This window comes from Parasteatoda tepidariorum, chromosome 12 (genome assembly GCF_982258835.1).
Source record: "Parasteatoda tepidariorum strain Cologne lab strain chromosome 12, Ptep-v5.0, whole genome shotgun sequence".
NCBI lineage: Eukaryota > Metazoa > Arthropoda > Arachnida > Araneae > Theridiidae > Parasteatoda > Parasteatoda tepidariorum.
In genome coordinates, this window is record NC_141766.1 from 57,912,359 (window position 1) to 57,936,775 (window position 24,417).

General features: G+C 30.2%; 1 protein-coding gene across 4 annotated transcripts in view; it reads left to right on the top strand.

Annotated features, from left to right (window-relative positions):
- The window catches only part of LOC107453509 (G protein-coupled receptor moody), a 51,612-nt gene that overhangs the window by 22,001 nt on the left and 5,194 nt on the right, over positions 1–24,417 (top strand). For all 4 annotated transcript variants that reach the window (XM_016070377.4, XM_043046187.3, XM_043046188.3 and 1 more), the window contains exons 2-3: positions 10,172–10,602; positions 17,101–17,502. In XM_016070377.4, coding sequence (XP_015925863.1) covers positions 10,186–10,602; positions 17,101–17,502 — 819 coding nt within the window. In that variant the 5' untranslated portion in view covers positions 10,172–10,185. The remainder of the gene's footprint in view (positions 1–10,171; positions 10,603–17,100; positions 17,503–24,417) is intronic.

Consider the following 24,417-nt stretch of genomic DNA (forward strand, 5'->3'; position numbering starts at 1 on the left):
TGTTATCTCTATCTAGTGTAGATAAAAATAAACAAAAGGTTTTGAAATTAAATTAGAACTACTAGTGTTTGTACGGAAACAATTTATCTAAAATAACCCATTGCAGTACCCAAATTAATAAAATCCAAAATGAAAGTGAAACCGACTTGCATCGCTAATAAACTGAACAAAGTATTTCTATATTCTGCTTTTTTTTCATGGTTTCGATTATAAACTTTTTGTAAGCTCAACATTACACTGTAAAAAATTTCGACGAATAATTGCCATCCTTTTTGATTTAAATTAAAACTAAAATTTTTACAGTGTAAGTAGTCATATTTTTTCCTCTTATTCACTGTTATAGTTTTCTTTATTCTATTTTTGTTTGCTTACTTGTTTGTTTACTAGCATCATGAATTTTCATGTGCATTCGAGTCAATTTAATAACGTCATTGCCGAAATATTTTATTAAAAAAGCGAGTACATTTTTAGTAAAATAATCACCCTAATTCTTTCTAACAATATCTATTTTTGTCAATTTTATGTAATTTTTGCACGATACCTACAATTCTGTTTTTAAAAATGGATAGTTTACCTCAACACCAAAATTGGTGGCAACTACACACAGAATTTTTGTACAGGGTATTTATAAAAAGTTGAATCAAAAATTTATAAATGTTTACGCTGAAGAGAATCAGGAGAGACAATTTTGCTGCATCGAACCGTAACCCCACATTTATGGCTTAAATACTGCTGGTATATGTCAGAAATCGTGTGAAAGTAAATGCAAGCAAACGCCTCGCTATTTGATATGAATGAAGAACAGAAAGAACTATTTGTTTTCTGCTACAGCGTTTTTAAAAATGAAAAAGAAAATGTATGATTTTTACTCCTTCTGTAGTTTCTAATTGCTTGAAAAGTTTATTTTAAGTAAGTTCTGCGATTGATAACACTTAATTTAGCGATAGTTTTCAATTGTTAATCAAGTCTTAAATCATATTAACATACGATGTAAAATCTTTATTTCGATTAAATAACCTTATCAGATTAAAATTGATATTTTTCCATTTGAATAACACCGGGTAGATGTATTCAAAAATATGCCTGGTTCGTAGGACACTGGGCCCATGTCCAAGGGGTCGTAGACTTCCCGTGTAGTGAATGGTGACTGATGCACGTTAAATCTGTCGAGTCACAAAGTCCTCCATGTTCCCATAACAAATTATACCCTTGAGGGTACTGATCCAGGAGCTTGCTTATCTTCTGGATTGATTCAAAATTACAATGCTACGGAGTTGAACATTAGAAGTCGTAAACCCGGAATTGGGTCGGCTGCAAATGATGGTTATAAAATATCAAAATATAAAATAAAATGATTTGGTTAAAACTACCAAAATATGGTAAAATTTATCATGCGTTCTGGCACTATGAGATCACCAAACAGCTCGGTAATTTTCACCGAAGCACTTTGGTAATTATTTTATTATAATTAACTTCTCTGTGTGACACACTGGCTTCATTTTCAATGAATTCAGAATTTATTCCTTAGCTGCCTTTATTTTAAAATTCTTGAATGTTTCACAGTAAGAAAAGCAATGATAATAATGCGTTGCTATAAATAACTATTTCGGTTGAGAAATTTTATTTTTTCAATTTTTTTAGACCTACTCGATTTTATCCGTTCTGGGCGGATAAAACAGGGTTCTGGCGTGCTTCCAAATAATAAGTAATTCACCCTCCAAAATATTGTTCATTTTCATAAAGTAAATTTTATTTTTGTAAATAACGGGGTATTTTATCATACAAATAAAAATTGAAGCGACTTTATTCGAGCAGTTTCTGTGAGAAAAGAAAGCACCTATACTCGGTTCTGTACAACTTTCCCTTCGATATAAATATTCAAAATTTGCCCTTCGACGAAAGAAACTGTACATTAAACTTCCTTACAATAAGCTGCAATTAATATTTACATCAGATTAAAGTTTTACCACTCTTTCACAGCAATTTTAGCAAAATTCACCAATTTTTCGAGTAATAACTTTAAAATAATTAGTATCAACTTCAATTTTAAGATTCGATAATAGACCTCTTCGTCTAATTTTGTTTTAGTTCATAATAAATTAAAAAATTATATCATATGAAAAAATGTAAAATTTGATCGACTAAGCTATTATTAGGTATTATGCTAATTCCTAATCATTTATATTTCTTTTCATAACTGGCCAAACTTCAATATTTCTCCCAAAGAATGCTCGTGAGATATTCAGAGCACTATTCTTAAATGCCATAGGGCAATAGGGTACCTAGGAATGAAGCCCCATAGGTTGCCACGGTTACAGTATTTGATTAGGTAAAATACTCTTCACGTACTAAAGCTCTAGATATCTCACTTTATTTTATGATCACCTTTTAATATTTGAAAACTTTACATCGAAGCAAATAACTCACAAAATATTTGGTGCATATATTAACTTGATATTTATTGCTTCATCAAAGACATTTCGTTATAAATTGTCTTACTTCATTTTGTATTCATTTATTAAGATTTTTAAGGTTTAGCTGTTAACTCATAACTAAAATGCAGTCAAACCCAGCTATAGCGAACTTTCTAGGCACCGAAATTTCGGTTCACTATAACCGGAACTTCACTATATCCGATCCGCAACCAATTTTAGCTAGTGGTTTCAAACTCCCCTTTTATATTACATATTATTTAAATAAATGACCATCAAAATGAAATACAAAAATGACTGAAAAAAACGTGGTAACAAAAATGTGTTAACTTTTATTTTTTATTACTCTTCGTCTGTACAAAAAAAAAATTAGTAATCTTTAGCTGATGCGCAGTCCTCCACATCAGACATGGAATCATTTCCCGACTCTCCGATAATTTTTCCTCCGATGATTTTTCCGCTTTTTGAATCTGTCAGCATAAAATTAGTGTCACCAAATCGTTCAGCAAATTCATCTGCTTTGACTTGAAGCATTTGTCTTGATACTGGAAGATTGCGGCTTTTTTGAATGGTGTACCAATTCAATAATGAAGTAAACAAGAAAAAATGCTTATTGTTACATTCCATGCTATAGATGGTTTTAAAAATCGTTATATGCATTTATTTTGAAGTAGAAATTTCAAAATTATTGCTTAAAAAATGAAGAAAATAGATCAGTCGAAGGCAGAAAAAAATTCATAATATCCAACTTCCTCTCTCTTTTTTTTTGATTCACTATATCCTCAAAAAATAACACGGTGTGCAGCGAGGCACAGGAGCAAACATTTCGTTCACTATATTCGGGAGTTCACTATAAACCGTGATCACTATAGCGGGGTTTGACTGTATATACAGGATGTTCCGTAGCGACTACTCTTAATATATAAATTATGAATACTTTTCAAAAATAAAGTTCAAGAAAGAATGCAAGATGGAGGCTTTAAAATAATTGCTACAGCTTAGAAAGAAATAAAAACAACATCAAAATCTAACAAATTCAAAAGAGAAGGGAGAAGCTGAAAACAAGAAAACCTGTTTAAGTGCTGGATGAAACAGAGCGACGCTTTAAATGGTGTTGTTGTTGTCGTTTGACAAGTGCAGAAAAGTACAATTCAAATGGGACCGAAGGCATGGAGCACAGCCATGGCCACATCTCCGACTTTTTCGTAATAAAGGGTGTCATGGCAGCAGTTGAGGTCATGGCAGTAGTTGAAGGGTGGTCATTATGAAACACCATTTATATGAGGTCTATGTTGAAGAGGGTCGAGGCAACTGAGACACAGTAGAAGAAATGCCTCGGATACAGCTGAGCACCCGGGCAGTGCCTGCTAGAGCTGCGTAGGTTCTAGAGCTGTCGGGCATGATCTTCATACCTCTCATGTGCCCCGTCCGTAATCTGCTGATGGTAGTGGAGACGCTTTAAATAGCTTAACAAACAGCTTTAAAAACACATCCCACCTTCCTCAGTAATGATTCATTAGACATTAATAGCATTTTGGTTTGTCATAGAAATATGAATTTTTAATCCCAATTATGTGTGTATTTTCACCTCAATTTGAAGAAAAATTCTGAAAATATACAATAAGGGTGGTCATTATGAAACACCATTTATATGTAATGAACATTTTAACTTTTTATCCAATGATTAAGTTTCGTTGTTTTTAGTCTATGTCGTAATATTTGAAGAATTAATCGACTAACTTTTAAATAACGAATGGGAATGATAACAAGTTATTCGTAACACCATTTGCAAGTTATTCTTGAAAATTTACTATCGCGAAACATGCATTATTTATTTAACTTTCGATATATTTTCCTTACAAACTCAGAATATATGCTAGAATTGATTTAATACTCTAACTGGATTAAACAAGGACAGGCGAGAATTTCTTGCAGTTCAAGTAAAGACGTGCCGCCTTTATGTTGTCAACGTATTGAACATGATGATGTAATACCAATGAGTGTAAGATAAAAATCTTGCTTTCAGAAAGAAAAAAAATTCCATGATTTCCTCGTATTGTTTTCTTTTATTTTCCTTCTATCAAAATTTTGTTTGTCATTTAAAAACTGGGTTCACTCCTTGCGAATATACATTTCTATTTAGATTATAATTATTGTATTGATAATGAATCTCAGAAGAAAGAAAAGAAAAGATGTTTTCCTTTAAATTTGATTTTTAAGTTAAGAAGTCGGCTTAATTATTATTTCATTATATAGTTAAGTCCCAATAGAGGAATAGTTAAGATTCGTCGTTGTGTTTCTTCTCTGAGGAGATCAATTAACGTCGCAGCGGGATCGCAACTTGTTCCGATTTTTCCCAGACTTTTCTTATTCTTTACATGCATATTTAAAAAAATCTAAGTATTCTAACAAAGTTAGTGGCGTATTGAGAGAAAAATGTTCTTAAAGACAAAGTTTTGTAATTAATTACACAAATAAAAAATAAAATTCAACAAGAAATGAGGATTATATTAATAATAAATATCATGTTTTCAACTGAATTTGATAAAATTTGAAAATGAAATGAGTGTTAGATTGAAAAAATTTACTGTCACATTTTCTATGCAGTCATTTCTTCGATAGACAATGAGTTTTTTTTTTTAATCTTCAAGCTTTTAAATAAAAAAATCCCCCACACACAAAATCAAATATTTATTACTAGTTTAATTAAACTTACAAATCCAAATGACTTGATTTTTTGCATCAGTTGTATTAGATAAATAAAAAAAATTATTTAATTCTAATTGAACTGAGAATTCGAATTACCTGATTTTGAACATTTGTATTAAGCAAAACTAATTATTTATTTAATTTTAATTGTGCTGTGAATTGAAATAAACTGATTTTGAGCGCTTGTATTAAGCAAAATTAGATATTTATTTAATTTTAATTGCACTGGGAATTCAAATAAACTGATTTTGAACATTTGTATTAAGCAAAATTAAATGTTTATTTATTTTTAATTGTACTGGGAATTCAAATAAACTGATTTTAAACATTTGTATTAAGCAAAACTAATTATTTATTTAATTTTAATTGTGCTGTGAATTCAAACTAACTGATTTTGAGTGTTTGTATTAAGCAAAATTAGATATTTATTTAATTTTAATTGTACTGGGAATTCAAATAAACTGATTTTGAACATTTGTATTAAGCAAAATTAAATGTTTATTTAATTTTAATTGTACTGAGAATCAAAATAATCTGATTTTGGACACCTAATACACAAGAATAATAATTAGCAGCTACTTCTGTAATTATAAAACCTAAGTATTATATTTTCAAAACTTATATTCGGTTAAAGTTATATACTAAGTTTATATATTTTTATGACACTCTTTGGTATATAATGCCGGATGCATATTGTGTTTATTTATCGTTAAGTCTATACCTCTTGATTGATTTTAGTGCACCGGATTTTCAAAACCTACTACATTTATTTAACATTAAACTCGCGTGGAATCTAATCTATGTTTACTTCAGAATTCTGTCAGGTGCACAAATATAGGTTGACTCACGATTTATTTATTGAATTGCTAACACTTTCGCCTAAACTGTTTTATATTACCAAGGATCCCGACAAGTTATTTTTTTATTTGGAAAATATTATACCATGATTTTTGAGCAGAAAGATCTTCAAACTTTGTATTTAAAGTATAAGACCTTTTTAAAAAATTAGTAACATTTTTAAAATAAATTAAATTTTATTTCCCTCAAATTACAAAAAATAATCGAATTTTTAATAAAATAAAACTATATTAAAATATCCAAATTTTAATGAAGAAAAATAGGTAATTTTTCAATGGATTTAAATGTACAAAACAAACCTATGTTTTTTTAATAAATTACTGTAACTACACGTTTACTCTATGTCGAGTGCTGTAGTTGCACTAATAATCATTGTTTTTCTATTTTCTTCAGATTCCCAATTCGATTGACGATGGGAATTCTTCATGAATTAAAGAAATTCATTATTAAAAGCATTTATTCAATTTATGATAGGAATCCCTGATTTGAATCACTGGCTGGAATTTCTTTTTTGTAGGAATTTCCCTTGAAATAATTTTTTTCAAATAGATTGTTTTCAAGCATTTTAATTTCTTGATTTTCAAACAATGAAAATAAAGATAGTAATTACAAAAATAGTGAATAGTAATTACTAATATGAATAGTGAATAGTAAAAAAGATGACCACTGATAATAAGTGCTACGTGATTTGTATACTATTTTAATTGTACATACTAATACAGCGCCGATTCAGTCAAACTATTGCAAAACACATTTAAAAGAACTCAAATATATTTAAAAATAAGTTCATTTAAAATTGAATGTAAAATACGTCATCAACGCGGTAATATCAAAAATGTGGATTTTAAAATATAACTACTTCAGTGCTAGAAAAATCATTACTTTAATTTGCTAAACATAACATATTCTATCTATAATTAATGTCTTTTTTCTTTCTCCTTTAAATTAGATCAAAAGTTTCGCAACCATTCCATATAAAAACAAAAAGCTTTATAGCAAAAAATCATAAAATTTACAAAAATTAAATCAATCACTACTATATTTAACTCTATTGGGAAACGATTTTCCTTCATAGAAGATTATTATAACAGATTAATTTTCACAAACATCTGCCATTAGTATTTTCAATCCCCAGAGCTTTAGGAATTATAAAACAGTTCATGTCAACAGATTATAGCCCATTTATGACGTCACAAACCTTCTATTCAGTTCATTTCAACGGATTATAGCCCATGTCACAAACCTGCTAAGTAAACTATCTTCATATAGCCTCTTATATCAACAAGCTTGCTCTTTACGAAAGTATATTAATAACTTGCATTGCAATACAAGTTATAAAAAAAATCATGTGTTAAATCTTTTTTTGGCAAATGTAAATTGAAAAATAAACAAAATCATACTTTTAACCATTTATAAAAAATAACATATCGTTTAAAAAATGAAATGGAAGCAGACAGAAAATTGGAATAAACATCTTAATAAGACTAATAACTTAAAACTATTTTGAAATAGAAATGGAATATAATTTTGCAACACCGGCATTGCTAGTTTATATTTTGTTTTAACTCTATGATGCAGCATTTTAATAAAACATATTTTTGTACATATTTAGCATTTTAATAATGTATGGTTATGAAACACAGCATGAAACATGTCTTTTTCTGAGTTAAAGGTAAAATTTCCAAATAAGGTTCATTTCCAAGCTATAATTTTTAAAATGTGCAGTTATTTACAGTAATAGAAACAGTTATTCGTTATTGAAATTTCTTTAATTTATGAAATTAATTACTGATAAATTTTTAAAACTAGGTGAGAAAGAAAAGTTTACTACTTTTTCGGATTTTACATTTTAAAACAAATTTAACTCCGATAATCTAACGAATCTTTTAGTAAGTATTAGACTATTATCTTATAATTAAAAAATACCTATATATATTTTTTATTGTAATTAGAGCTTCAGAAAAAATATATGAAATGGATACCGGCGATTCGTCTAGGCCAAAGTGTGATGAAAATTTAAAGATTTCACGATATGTGAATGTTATGCTTCTTTCAACTTCATAATACATAGTTTCTTAATTATTATGAATAAAACTATTATGTTGAGTAGACCATGTAGTAAAAATTCAGAGGATAAACAAAAAAAACGCTAATTTCTCTTATAATACTAATTTATCCTTTTTTAACAAACAATAATGTTTCTTAAGAATATTTTTTAAAAAAATGATGTAACCAATTTTTTGTTTTTGAAAACCAACACTTATAGATATTCTCCATAAGATAATTGCCTTTAATTTTTAGTGCATAATTCTTGTCTTATTATTAACATTTTTTGTACTGATTTGCTGACAATGAATTTGCATCTTTCTTCTGTAAGAATTCATTCATTATAGTTTTTGTTCGAATTGGTTGCATTTTAAGTCACTATGATGCCTAAAGCGGCAAAAAATTTATTATTTAATTTAGCTTGATTAGCCTTGCTTTTATTTTTTATTTGCTTTTATTAGCTTTTATTATTTTATTTAACTTGATTAGCCTTGCTTAAAGCGGCCATAAAGTCCAAAATTTAAGAGGAAAGTGTTAATTTGTAACAAACATAGAATTTTGAGTCCAACTTTCCCTTTCCTCGTCACAGTTTTCACCCACATAACAAGTTTCAACAGAGATTATTTAATAATGCATTAAATTTTTCAATGCAATACTTTTCAGACGTTATTTTGACTATTCTATTCACTTTGTCTTCATAATTGAAGTTAAGTTGAGAATAATAAATGGATCTGGAAAGTAGTACATATTTTAATTTGTAGTACATTTAATGTGTTTTCTATTAATACTCTGGTTCCAAATTCTATTCTTAATTAATAAATAATAATACTTAATAAGCGAAAAATAAACTCATTAATTAATAAATTAGTTAATAAATAATTAATTAAATTTTACTAATAAATAATTAATTGACTGAAAAATAATTTATTAATAAAAAATAAATAGAAAGGCAATAACTAAATTTTTATCCAGATTGAAAATTATAATACTTAGTTATTATTACTACAAAGGCATTTAAAACATTGCGTATTTTTTTTAATTAAAAAGTTTTTTTTGAACGTAGCATTAAATATTCAGTTAATAAATTTAAATATTTTTACTCCTATAAAGTCCTTCCCAAAATATAAATCAAAATTGGATTCCTTAAAATAAAAATAAAAAATAAAAAATTGTATTTTTCCAATCTCCTATCAATTTAATTTATTCTTATTGTTAAAACTATTCATCACGGATGCAATTATTATTAATTATACAAATATTTCCTTCAAAGAAACTGAAATTTAAATTTGCATTATGATCTGAATCAATAAACTCTTACTTAACAATCCTGCTTACAATCCCATCTTCTGTCTATTCAGTTTATTCTCATTATTAAAATCAGCCATCTCGGATACAATCATTACAAATTACACAGATATTTCTTTTAAAGAAACTGGAATTTATATTTGTATAGCAAAAATAATGATTGTTATTCGAATTAAAGAGAACTCTCACTTAACCGCTTCCCTGATCATCCCGAGTTAACTCGGGTATGTATTGCAAATATATATAGTATATTGCAAATATTTATTATCCCGAATAAACTCGGGCATAACAAAATTCGTCAATGCTTTTGTTTTATCACATTTTCATTCGACCGAAAACAAAATAAAAAATAATAATAATCCTCTGTGATTGGAATTTTGCCAATTTTTGTTTGGGAGTTTTGCTATTTGTAGAACTGCAGACGCGTTTTGTACACAATTGTATATACGATGGTTGATGAATTAACTTAGAAAAAAGAGTAAAAAAATAGCGTTTGCGAGCGAAACTAAAAGTAATGCAGATGATTTTTCATATTATGAAAATGTGAACGTATACAAAGACTTATATTTAACTTTTTTCTGTCCGAGATAATTTGGGATAGTAAACTGATGGTAAATTAAATATTTTTTACAAATAAAAAAAATTAAAATTTCAACTTAGAACTTGTGTATTATGTTTTGTTTCAGTTCCTTGTATTTATTAATAAAATAAAAAAATACGCTGATTTTTTGCTTTTTTTTCTAAAAAAAAAATGGTAAGGTAAGTCGCTAACAACTCCTCGCTTCACAATCCCATCTCATAATTCCTATTCTTTTTTTCAGGTGTCCCTTGATTTATGAAAATGGCCTTTCCAAGAGAAGAATGGCCTTCCGTCGATCCCGTCACAACCCTCCCAAGCATCTTAGAACGAAAAGGATTGCTCTATTTCTCCGCATTCTGTGTCATCATGATCATCATAGTTGGACTAACAGGCAACGCTTTAACCATCATCGCCTTGATGCGATGTCCAAGAGTTCGGAGTGCCACAGCAGCTTTCATCATCAGCTTAAGCGTAGCGGACTTTATTTTCTGTTGCATCAATCTTCCCTTTTCTGCATCCCGTTTCATCAATCTTAGATGGGTTCATGGAGATACACTTTGTGTCCTCTTCCCTTTCCTTCGATACGTGAATGTGGGCCTCTCACTCCTTTCCATCACTGCTATTGCCATCAACCGTTACATCCTCATAGTTCATCCCTCACTTTATGGAAAGGTAATGACAGGATATGTCACTTCATCTTATTTTGTGCCTCTTCAGCGAAAAGAGATTCCCCTCAAATAGACAAGAGGAGTTATTGTATGTTACTTAGTTTTGACAGTTACAAAAGAGAATTTAATAACTCTTCAAGTTTTTAGGGTGTCAAGAAGGTTAACTTACGAGATCTTTAAACGGAAATTTTTATTTTTGTTATGGAGTAAAAAATATTAAAAGAATTATTCTTAGATAATGACAAGCTCCTCATCCAAAAATATTATTTCATAGTATTCTCATAACAGATAAAAATGAGGGAAGAGTTAATTATTCTTCTCGTATTTCTGCATTATTGTATGTGGGGACAAAAGTTTTCTTTATAAGAAGATAATACATTAAAATATACCTATACGTAAAAATATACTATAGATAATATAAAAATATACCTTTTCTAAAAAAAAAAATTTTTAAAGAAGTTTATTTTTATACAATGACTAGATCCTCTCCTTAAAGTAATTTTAAATTATCAATCCTCATGAAAGCTTAAAAATATGAGAAAGTTTAATTACTATTATGTTTCTAATGATTATTAATTGATTAATAATCAATATTTTTCATTTATAACAACGGGGAACATTTTTTTCCCTATTGCCTGAGATTTTTTAACAGATGTCATATACTTTAGTATCGCTGATTTCAAATAAAAAATTAGGTTTTCTCTCCAAGCTACAGTTTTTTTTCTTTTTAAAAAATGACATTTTTAGTCATTATATTTCGTCAATATAAATTAGTCATTATATAAGTAGTCAATATAATGACAATTTTAGTCAATATTTAGTCGAAATAAAAAAATTTTTCGAACGGCACTGAACTTCTATGTTCTTCGCCCAGGAAGATGCCGGAATATGTCAGGAAGATGCCGGACTCATTCAAAGTTACCCAGTGGGCACCTGTGAACCTAAGTCACGGTGGCGAGCAACATTACCCACACCACACTGCCACAGAAACCCGTTTTATAGGGTGGGTCACATTCACACAACACACAATAGAGAACAAGACACAGAGAGAAACATCCATGCCCTGAGCGGGATTCGAATTCGCAGCCATTAGCTTTGCAGTCAGGCACGCTAACCACTCGACCATTTGGCCACATAAGAGGTCGCATGGAACCTCTAGAAGTTTGTTGCGACAAACTTCTAGAGGAGTTGAAGCACATCATCAGGATTAAAATTGCAGAGGAAACCATGCCAGAAATATCATCATATGCCGCTAGAGGTGCTTACCAATTATAAACTGTTCCTGCGTATACTTCGGAACAGGTCATAATTTGGAAACGCCTCTAGCCATTTCTAACCATGGGTTTCGATGTTATTCTAATTCTTATCATGTCTCTGAACTATTCTAGAAGTTTGTAGCAACATTTTCCCGAACTCTAGCTATATATAGCGTTTTCGGTTTTAAATAAAATAGACTAAAAATGTCATTTTTAAAAAAATGTAGCTTTAAGAGCAAAACTAATTTTAGATTTGAAATCTCCACACCTGAATTAGTCAAGATAAACTTTTTTTCCTTAGTGTAATGTATTGTATAATATTTTATATAATGAAAACAGGCACAAAGGAGTAAAATAAATAAAAAATAGAGCGAATACTTTCTGCTGAGAATAAAGTTATTTCTTTCAATTTAAAATGAAAAAAAAAAATATTCATAAAGCTTGTTTTTAGATATTGACAATCTACTGTCTTGAAAATAATATTTAAATTCTCCAGATAGTTAAAAAATAAAAGAAGAGTTACTTGTTCGTGTTATTTTTCTATATGAATGAATATGCAAAGAGAAGCTTTCTAAACAAATTAAGAAAGTGTAGCAGTTATTTTTCTTTAAAACTGTTTACACTTTCTGGTTTTAATTTCTGCCTTGCCTAAAAATATTTTTCTAGACAGAGAAAAAAAGTATGGTCACACAATGTGGAAAACTACCACAATGTGGTAAAATCTACCGTGTTTCGTGCTCTATGAGAACACCAAAAAGCTCGTTAATTTTCACAAAAGCGTTAATGATTTCGGTAAAGTTAACAATAAAATATGATTTTATGTTTAAATTTGGTGAATGTGGAAAAATTTGTTAATTTTATTATGACACCTTAAGCATTGCTTAAAAACCACTTATTCGGTTAAATTTACTTATCAGTTTCATATTTTTGACTAAATAAGTGGTAATAAGAAAACCAGAATTTCCGATAAACTATTATATGAACAAAAAAATTACTAAATTAAAGATTTAAGTACCATATGTCTTGGTTTTATAAACTAAACTTATGTTTTTTTTACCAGAAATATCATTACAATACAGTACTGTAATTTAACTACAATATTTTTCTCCGTGCGAGAACTTTTCGGTCTTAATATGAATTATTTAAATAAGTAATATATTATGCTGTCCTATAATTATTTTTCTCGCTTGATTAAGAATATGCTAATAATATATTAATTAAACCAATACTATTTAATTTTTTGCGAGACTCTCTTATTCTTGAGAATGTTCATGAATTCTTATAATAGTACGAATTCTTTTGCGAATTCTTCGAATAATTTTTTCAGCAAAAGAAGATATGGATTTTTTACTATTTTTTGGAATAAAATTTTTTTAAATAATTTTCTTTCACTTCAATCTATAAATGATAAATGACTTTAGTTATTAAAAACTGTATATACATAGAAAAGTATTAACATTTTAGTCATTCTTTTATTATTTCTTTCTTTTTCTTCACCTTCTCTAAAAACTCGTTCAAAAAGAAAATAAGCAATGAATTTTATTTTCTGTTTTATTTCTCTTCAAATGAAAAAAAAAATAGCGAGTCAAATTGTTTTGCTCTCCGTAGCTTATCGCCATTTTAAGAAGACTCATGTCTTAAATTAGGAAAGTATTTAAGTGTTCGTCGATCCAGCAAAAGTCTTTTTCAATCATTCCTTCTAAATTACTTTCTCGAATTTTATTTTTCTTATTCTGTCAATTTACTTGCTTCAACTACTTTTTAAAGGAAACGCGTTCGTTTTTCTCAAGAATATTTTTTTTCTTTAAAAATTGCAAGTAATTCTTGAATTGAAAAAAGTATTAAGCTCTTTATAATAATATAACTGGTTTTAATACACTACACTGTTAGAATTATCATTCTAATATCATGGTAAAATAAACGGCAACAGTCTGTTCATTCAACTAACAGTAAAGTTTACGATAAAGAACATTTTTACCTTTCCGGTTTGCAACCGTTTACAACTAGTAAGGTTAAAAAACCATGTATACTAAACTATACTGTTTTTTAACCATTTGCAACCAGCATGGTTTCAAAACCGTAAAGTAAGTTTAGCAGGTTTAACGTGCTGCCATCTTTGCGTGATTGAGAGTATCGTATTCAAATAGCTCATGGTCACAAATTGAGAAGGGCAGAGCACTGAATATTCTTCATGTGGTCGTCCCACATTGGACTGATCGTTAAGACACGGTTCCCAACAGATCACCGAAGTCAAGCATCACTGGCTACGGTCAGTGTGGTGCGGGTGGGTGACCACTTGGATCAGCCTGGGTAGGAACCGAGGGTGTGCGGTATTGGTCCTCGTTAAACTGTTCTACCGTAAAGTGCTCGACTTCACGTGTAGGTCGTCTGGCTACCGAAGCGGAGGTGCCATCCCATCTGCAGAGGATAAAAATTGTGATGGCATGTCTTCGGATCATCCTCAGGGATGTTTCCCAGACCGTCGCCAATAGCCCAGTGTGCAGATCTAGTGCGACGTAAATTGACAACAACAACATCTTCATGTGGTCAAGAGAATGGAGGAAATATTGTGATGCCAACGCTAGGACTCAAATTTCTGTCGGTCATGAAATTGACAGATTAGCTCTCTCGGTTATAATATGTACCCATCTTCAAGGAAATAAATTGCTTCATCATTTGGGCCTAGTTGATGTGAAAAAATTCTGCTTGTTTAACCGTAATGGATGAAAGCAGTTAATAAGTGATTTTTCTCACAGTTAACAGCTTAAATACCGTATTATTTATGGTTATTTGACTATTTCATTTATATATGGTAAAATAACAATTAAATAAACTGTTATTTAGTCATTTTTTCCGAGAAATTTCCAAAAGTGAAGCTTAAAATAAAAAAAAACTACTCAAATCTATGTTTTAAACTTCGATAAATATAAACAAACGAAGTTATAGAACTAAGCTCTATTGATTGTATGTGCCTCAGCAGTAAAGCGAAATGTTCTAACTTGTAAAATACTGCAGTGGTGGTTCAGTAATCACTGGTAGCATTTTTTACAATTAAATTTTCATCTGTCAAAAATCTCTGACAATTACATTTTAAATATTTCAATAATAAGAAAAAAACAGTTGTTCAGCTATTTATATAGTTTTTTAGTAGTATTATTTGCTCTGTAAGTGTTGAAAATTAGTTTTCGCAAGTTTTGCAAAGAGTAATTGAGAAAACCAGTTGCTTAATTCGTACCACCTGCTCCTTAAACCATTGATCATACCAATCTCAGAAATACAATTGAACAAGTAGACCATGTGTAACCCAAAGCAAATGCTAAATATCATAAATATTGAATTTTTGAACAATTTCAAATATAGTAACAATACTATGGACCATGATGCTACAAAGTTCAATCGCAACTTTTATAACTACTGCTAGTTAAGACAGCATCTTTTTGGGATGAATTTCCAAATTTCTTCTTCTTAGGTTTTAAAAAAAAGGAAATCGGTTCGATTGTAGCTTTCATAATAGAAGATACTGAGACAGATTGGTATAGTTCGTTCACCAGGAGTTGGCACGTTTCTCCGCCTACATCACGTGATATTCGACGATACTATTTCGATATTTTTGGGAGAAAGATGTGAACAATCCTGAACAAGGTTGCTATTTGGCGATCGTATGACAAAAAATATTTATTTCACTATCTTTTCTGAGCATTTTTTTAAATATTTCATAAACTTGATGATATTTCTCTCCTTTGAATGAATAGTTTGTCCTTTTTGAGGCATTTTTCTGGAAAAACAGCAGTTTTTAAATTTAAAATATATTTTATTAGCTAGAGTAACGAAAGGTACAATAGAATTCACTGCTTGTGCTTGACACGCTTTGAGGGTTGTCTCAATTTCAAGTGCGAAGATGTTTCTCCTCTCACTCCCACGCTAAAATGAACTCAGCTTCAGAGGAGCCAAGTGCCAACTCCTGGTGAACGAATTATAAATCAAATCCCATAACTAACAAATATTTTCTAGATCATTACTTCACTAACAAGAAGGTCCAGCACTTCTAATTAAATAACGAAAATATATCTCATCATAAGGATATCAAATCTGGTTGTGAAATAATTTCGCGTTTTTTCGATTGGTTCAATTGTGCATTGAGGTTCTCTGCTGTCCAAGAGACATTTTAATTGACGTACCAGAATATTTAAAATCATTTTAATCATTGTTCTTATTCGTTGAAGTCACTCACGACATAAGAAATTTGGTAAAAGGTGAATGTTCATTTTGAAATAGTTCTCAACCACTTTTCGGCGTATGTGTGATTTAAATGGTTTGAATCTCGATCTCAGAATTTCGGTAGGTATCGTATCTGTACGACAACTATGTAACATTTTAAACAAAGTGTTGTACCAACCCCTAATCAACATTTAGTTAGCAACGCAAGAAGAACATTACAAAATAACTTTTTTTAATTATTATATGATGTACTAAATAATTTGTACATTGCTGTATCCTTATACATGATGTTCAAAACTTGAAGCACTGATTAACTTCAATAAAAGCTTACTGCAAGTACACAGCATCTTGATTCTTTGGCATGGATAGCCACATTTTCTAAATAATATTTCGTTTGAAATCAAAAGGGCTACGATCTGGGAGAGTTACGATTTAAACAACTTTCTTCTACCTGACGCTCTAATAGCAAGTTCTACTGTTATTTTCGTCCTCACTCTTATTCAACTGTTGTTCAACTGTTTTGTTGTGCCGTTTAGTTTACTGCTACAAACTAAATGTATTTACGAAAACCAAATCAGCAGTAAAGGGCAATTTTGGTATTTTTCAACAGTATATAAATACTTAACATTTTTAGATACAATTATTGCCAGTAACATTTTTAAGCCCCTAATTATTTCTGTATAATTTTTAATAACTCTTTTAATTTCTAAACCCCCCTCAGATAAGTTCAAACCCTCAAGTGTAGAGGTTTGATAAATTTTTTACACTCTTGAAAAATGATTAATATAAAGAGTTTTTTTTTATAATTTAAGCAAAAATGTAATAATATAAACACGTGAAAAACGAAGAAAACACATATTAAATCCAGAAAGTTTAATTATTTCGCTAAAAACCATATTTTTTGAGCAACGTGTCAAACCATTCTTGTTTTCCCTATACAAATAATTAAAAATAATAATACATTTATACAATATGATGTAAGAAATTCTAAACATGTACTAAACTTTTTTCCTTTTCTGTAATTTTAGGTATACAGAAAACGCTATATCGCTGCCATGATCGTATTTATCTGGTGTTTCTCTACGGCAATGATATTACCAACGTTGCTTGGTAAGTGGGGTAGATTCGGCTACGACCCTGCTATCCTAAACTGCTCCATACTAGAAACAAACGGCCAATCTTCAAAGACTTTCCTCTTCGTCTTTGGATTCGTGGTACCATGCTTGGCCATAGCTATCTGCTATGCTCGAATCTTCTGGGTAGTTCGCAAAAGTCGAGCTCGAATCCTAAAGCATTCATCAACAGAAACTTCAGCCCAAAGAAAGGATCGAGAAGCTAAGAGACGTAAAGAAGAATGGAGAGTAACTCGGATGGTGCTTATCATCTTCTGTTCATTTCTGGTCTGTTACCTGCCCATAACCATCGTAAAGGTAAGACTTTTCTCTGCATGCTTCGATACGCCACTTATCTTATATGAATCTCGAGATGCCATTAGCAATAACTATGCCTACAATTCTGAAATTGGCAGACAGAGTTATTGCAAATGACTAAGTTATTTGGTATTATTGTTACTGGAAAAACCTGAAGTGAAGTAAAAACCCGTGAGATTCATCAAAGTGGCTTGGTAGCTCTTAGATTTTACCGCAAAAGCATGGAAAAAGCAAAAACCATATTAAAACATACGTTGTCAAAATGTTCATTCTGATATTGTGGTCTGTCCATCCGATTAACCATAAAGTTTACGGTAAATAAAATAATTTTCCTTTATGGTTTTGAAACCATTTACAAAAAGTATGGTTATAAAACCATGAATAGAAAACTATACGGTTTTTTAACCATTTACAACTAGCATTTTTCAAGAACGTAAAAAAAAAAAAAATTTAACTAGACATAGGAGCTCGGCTTTTCGTAAGGTAATGAGCATTGAAGAGTGCCGGACACTGAAAATTCTTCATGTGTTGAAGGGAATGGAGGAAATAGTGTGGTGTCAACACTAGGACTCGAACTCCAGTTCCGAACTCCAGTTCACAGATAAGCCAGCTCGGCTATGATATATACACAGTTGCAAAGAACTAAGTAGCTTCATTAGGTGGTTCTAAAAGTGTGATTAAAATTCTGGTTGTTTAACCGTATTAGGTGGAAGCCTTTAATAAACAGTTTATCTCAAACTTAACAGTTTGATTACCATTTTATTTATGGTTATTTGACTGTTTTGATTAAATATGGTTAAATAACCATTCAATAAATTGTTATTTTACCTTTTTTTCGTATAAATTTCTAACAGTATACTACGGTCTTTTAAGTCACATCAGTAAAATCTAGGATTTATCCAACTTCGGGTTTTAACCGTAACATTTTAACTACTAAAGAAAGGACCGGGGCGCTGAAGGCGAACAGTGGAATGAAGAGTAAGTAGGATGATGGTTACCATCTCTGTAAACTACTCTTAACCATCGTTTCACTAAGTCTCTTATCTAACATAAGAGTGGAGACGTCATTAAAAATAACTCTGTTTGCCAAATACAAAAATTGGTAGATAGAGTTATTTGGTATTATTCTTACTGTATCAAATCATAGATTTTATCGGTAAAACTCAGGATTTACCAATGTGGATTGGTAACTACAGCTTGTTAAATAACGGAATCATATTAAAGAATACTTCTGACTTTTACCAAGCCATCTTGGTAAAAGCTAGGTTTTACCAGTAAAATGCGGGAAACTGAAGAACTTAAAGAGGGAGTAACTAGGATGATCATCTTATGCTCGTTTCTGCTCTGTTACCTGCCCATAACCATGGTAAAGGTGAGACTTTTCTCTGCATGCTTCGATACGTCACTTATCTAATATAGGGGTGGAGATGCCATTAAAAATAGCTCTGTCTACCAATTTACAAGCAAATTATACATTTTCGTCGGTTCCAATTGAATTGCTTCGCTTTTCTCCAGCTTAACGTACTTTGACCGAAAGTTTAAGCAGGAAATTATGATGGCCTGTCGGAAGGGTAAATCGACTGCTGCTGGCATTTATTTGTTATTCATGACTTGGATATTTTTTTCGCAAAAAAGAACCGCTGCACTAATTGATTATAATTTTCATAAACGTTCAAATAGCTGTTAAGTGAAAAACGTTATTTCAATTTAGCTTGAAGAAAAATTTACGTTGCTTGTCCAATTAGGCTTTGCCATTATTTCGTCAGTCACAAGTCAAATAAATAATTTTAGATCACTGTCATTACCATACTTACAGTGCCTGGCCAAATTATTAGACGCACTATATGAATCCTTGTAAAATCTTTATTATTTGGTGATACTATACAGCTTTATTGTTTCTACGCGACTGAAACCAGTTTGCACTTGTTTACGTTCGTGTAGCAATTGGTTAAATAGGACGATATATAATATAAATTCGACGATTGGATAAATTAAACGATATGCTATATAAATATAAAATATATATTATATAAGGTATAATAATTAGACTAAATTATAAGAAGCACTGTAGTGTTTTAATAATGACATGTTTTGCACGAGTTTATGCGCAATACTTTTATATTTAAACAAAATTTGTAAATGGGGTTTTATTCGGGAGATTTTTTATATACTTCCTGTTCGTATTTATTTTTAATTTATTGCATTGCAATGTTAACCAATTGATACACGAACGTAAACGAGTGCAAACCGGTTTCAGCAGAGTAAAAACATGAAAGTTGTATAGTATCACCTGATAATTAAATTTTACACAGAATCTTACAGTGCGTCTAATAATTTGGCTAACTTTAGGACTATTCTAATGGGGGATGGATAATTAAAAATCATTACTTAACTCAGATTTTTATGAATGTAAATAAATTTGTTTTCATGTACTCAGATTTAGTAAAACGATAATTCAGGTATAAATAAGCATTAAAAAAATTATTTTTGACAAATATATTTACTAATTCCCCCCATCACGTTGGGCGAAAAACATGGAGTACATGTTTTGTTTTACAAAAAAGATTTATCCTTATGTTAAAATTTCATTCTAGTTTGTTGGGATGAAGCTGAAATAGCGACATATTTTCCAACTAGGTTGGAAATATTGTCTGTTCTTTATCTGGTTGGTCCTAGGTTAAGATTAGGGCCAAGAATGGAGATTCAGGACTATTAGAAATGTCATTTAAGTTTCCCAATGAAAAATTCGCAAAAAACATAACTTGAAGGCTTGATCAATAAAGTGATAAGCCAATCCTTTTTAAAGAGAAAATTTTGCATGAAACTGTTTCTTAGTATTATGTTCCGATACTTTATAATAGTAATAATTTACTCAAGATAAGAGATCAATACACATAAGAGATTTGTTACTTACATGAAAATTGTGCTGTTTATCACCAACAAAATGGTTTTTCAAAGAAGGGTATTCCCGAACAATTAAAAGATGCAACTTTTTATATATTATTTCTTCCAATCCTTTCTTTCTATGAATTAAAGAAAGGGATATTATAATGTTAATCTCTTTCAAATTAAAAGAAAATGATAATTATAATTAATTAACTTCATTAATAAATTAAAAGTACCGTGCCCCAAACGCTTACCTAAATATTGTACACAGTCTTAAAGAGTAGATATTTCTTAAGTCATCAAGAGTCAACCTAGAAAAGATAACCAGTTTTTTAAAAAAAATCAAAAAGGAATCATATTTTTTAATCGAAAGAATCTAAAAGTTCCTAACCAAAACCTTTAACCTCTTTAATTTTATCTAAAATATAGGTTTTCCCCTCAAAGGATTGATTGTAAAGACACGGTTCCCAGTAAAACACACTGGCTGCAGTAAATGACCGCTTTAATCAGCCTGCGCAGTGACCGAAGGTGCGTGGTATCGGTTCTCGTTGAACTGTTCTGTCGTAAAGAGCTCGACTTCGAGGGCAGGTCGTCGGGCTACCAAAGCAGGGGAGCCATCCCCCATGCAGAGGATCAAAATTGCAATGGCATGTCTTCGGGTCCATTTCCAGACCGTCGCCAATAGCCCATTGTGCTTCTCTGGAGCGACGCAAATGAAGAACCTACCTAAAATGTAGGTTTCAGTTATAATTTATATCAATCTTTTCTCTGATCGACTCGTTAGATTTTGACGCAGCATTTTTAATTCGTTTGCCCCAAATGGCCCTTGTTTTACTTTGTGACCTCTATTATTTATTATAATGATCAAGCAGCAACACCGGGTACTAAAGAAACGTTGGAAATTATGCATCATAATTTTAAAAAATATATTTATACTTTTAACAGAAACAATTACGTACTCTGCTAAAATTATAGATAGGAAAAAACATTTTTACAATATTATTATTATTTTTCCTTCATAATTTTAGTGTGTTCTTTAAATAAGCTACTTAACAGCGAAAATTGAGGAAAAGAAAGATCCAGAAAAATCATGCAAAGCAGATTTTGTTTCAAACATATTCATTTCTTATGGCTTTGTCAAATTTATCTACATTTTAAACTTTTCACTGAATTAAACACAAAATAAATTCGAAGAAATAACTTAGTCCCTTTAAAGTTGAAAAATTATATTTCTCGCAATCCTAATAATGCCATGTCTTCAAATATAAAAATCCCCAAAACATTATCATAAAATCTCCATACATTCCAGCCATTATAAAAAATGAACAATAAGAAATCTCCGAAGTAAATCACCCAAGCGATTCAAGATTTTCTACATTCTGCAAAGTTTAACTTAAAATATTATATTTCATTTTCATAAGTTTAACTTCATCCATTTAAGAGCATTCAAAAATGTTTTAGGAAATATTTTACATTTTCTTTTTATGGGTTATTTTTATTATTTTATGCATTTTAGTACCAAATAGCACATTAAGCATAAAACTGAAGATAACGAGATATTTTCTTTCGAAGAAAAGAATTTTATTTCTAAAGAGCTTTAGTTTGTTCTTAAAAACTAAATAAATAACTTTTGAAATCCTTATTCTGAGTTAAATAATAATTTTTATTCAAAAATAATTTCGTATTTTTCTTAAATGGTACTTGAGTTTTCGACAAAACAAAAAATATATAATAGTTATTGTTGAATATTAATTCTTAAACAAATATTCAAGTTAAAATGCATTTGCTGGTTAATTTTTATGTTAATAAGTTCTTCTAGGCCTGATTAACACGACAAATAAGGTACATGATTTTGATGAAATCAAAATGCATGGTTATTATTCTATTTTGTATATTTTTAATCTTAATAGTTACGATACTAAACGCGAATTTGTACGTTTTCTAAGCACCATTCGTCTCCCATATACTGTTAGAAATTTCTCGGAAAAGTGGTTAAATAACAATTTATTTAATTGTTACTTTACCATATTCAAACAAAACAGTCAAATAATTATAAATAAAATGATATTCAAACTGTTAACTGTGGGAAAACCCGTTTATTAACTTGCTTTCACTTAATACGGTTAAGCAACCAGAATTTTATCGCACTAACTTGGCCCAAGTAATGAAACCACTTAGATCCTTTTAACTAGGTGCATATTATAGCCAAGAGGGATAATCTGTCAATCTCATGACCAATAGGACGGGGGTTCGAGTACCAGCTTTGCCACCACAATAATTCCTCCATTCCTTTCAATACATGAAGAGTGAGTTTTCCGTGTCCTGCACTCTAATTTGTGACCCTGAACCTCTCAATCACGTATAAAACTACTTAACACCAGATTTCTCATCTCTTACAATAGGTGAAATAGCCAGATAAACTAATTATATCATATTCAACGGTTCATTTGATGAAACACAACTCAACCACAACCTAACTCCCAATGCTCATTGCCTGACGAAAACCAAGCTGCAATGTCAAGTGAGCTTTCCTTTTTACGGTTTTGAAACCATGCTAGTTGTAAATGGTTAAAAAGCCATGTAGCTTTGTATTCATGTTTTTTTTAACCATACTAGTTGTCAGTGGTCTCAAAACCGTAAAGGTAAAAAATGTTCTTTACTGCAAACCTTACTGGAATCGGATGGACAGACTGTTGCCGGCCATTTTACAGTGATTTTAGAATGAAAATTCTAACAGTGTAAAAAATAAAAATATGAAAAAGTTTAAGATGTTTTTAACATTTTTGAAATTTACAAGTTTTAAAATTTCCGATTCACAAAGATGTTTTAAGAAGTCACAAAAACGTTTTCATTTATTTACTAAGCACCAATAATAATAATATTTGTTTTTTTGTAAGAATTACTGAAATATTTCATTCATACTTAGGAAGCGCCTCGTAAGTTTGTCACATTGTTTAAAATGCTATAATTAGGAAAATAATTCCTCAACCATTATTGAAACCTTTCATTACCCTTCTTTAGTCTTAGAAAACACAATGGAAGATTCGTGTTTTTCTCTCATAAAAATGTGCATTTCTATTAGTTTTTAAAAAACGGAATGAAAAATACTTTTGCACAAAAAATGTAGTTTCGTTTTTAACTTTCGTTAGGAAACATACACTGAGAGAAAAAAAGCATGATCGAAACTATAAGAATATGTAAAATTTACCATGTTTCTGGTTCTATGAGAACAGAAAATCACTCGGTAAATTTTACCGAATCACTTGGGCACTGACTTGGGTAAAATTAACAATAAAATATAGTTTTACAATATGCGATAAAATTTGGTAAATGTAGTAAAATTTGGAAATTTTATCATGATATCATAGAGCATGGCATAAAAAAACAATTAACTAGGTAAAATTTACTTTGCAGTTTTGTATTTTATGCTAAATGTGTGGTAATAAGAGCTATAATTTTGAAAAAAAGAATTTCCTGTAAACTACGTACATACGAACTAAAAAAATACTAAATAAATGGTTTAAATACCGTATATTTTGTATTTATTAACCAAAATTATTCTTTATTTTTTAGCAGAAATATCATTACCGTGAATTTTTTTGGCCGTGTATAAGACAGCGTCGTGCAGTATTCTAAACTAAAAATACGCGTCTTTCTTTTCTACGAACCTGCATTGTCCGGAACGTTTTTAATTTCCAATGTCCGTTATTTTACTACCTTTTAATAATATTATCAAACCAATCTGGTACTACGCAAACAACATTTCGAATCCTAAATATAGGCCAATTATCATGTCGTAAAGCATCCTTCTTGGTCGTTAAATGATGACAAGAATCAGCCGATTTCATTCTTTTTTATTTAAAAGGATTCTTAAGTCGTTGAAACATCTTTTCCTCCAACTGATAAATAGACCGATACTCGGAATCGAGCATGAAATCATTCTGTCTAAACCATCATTTTGCATAGTTGTTACTGCCGTGAAATTACTCATGAATTACTTTTATTACAGTACTTTAACTACAATGTTGG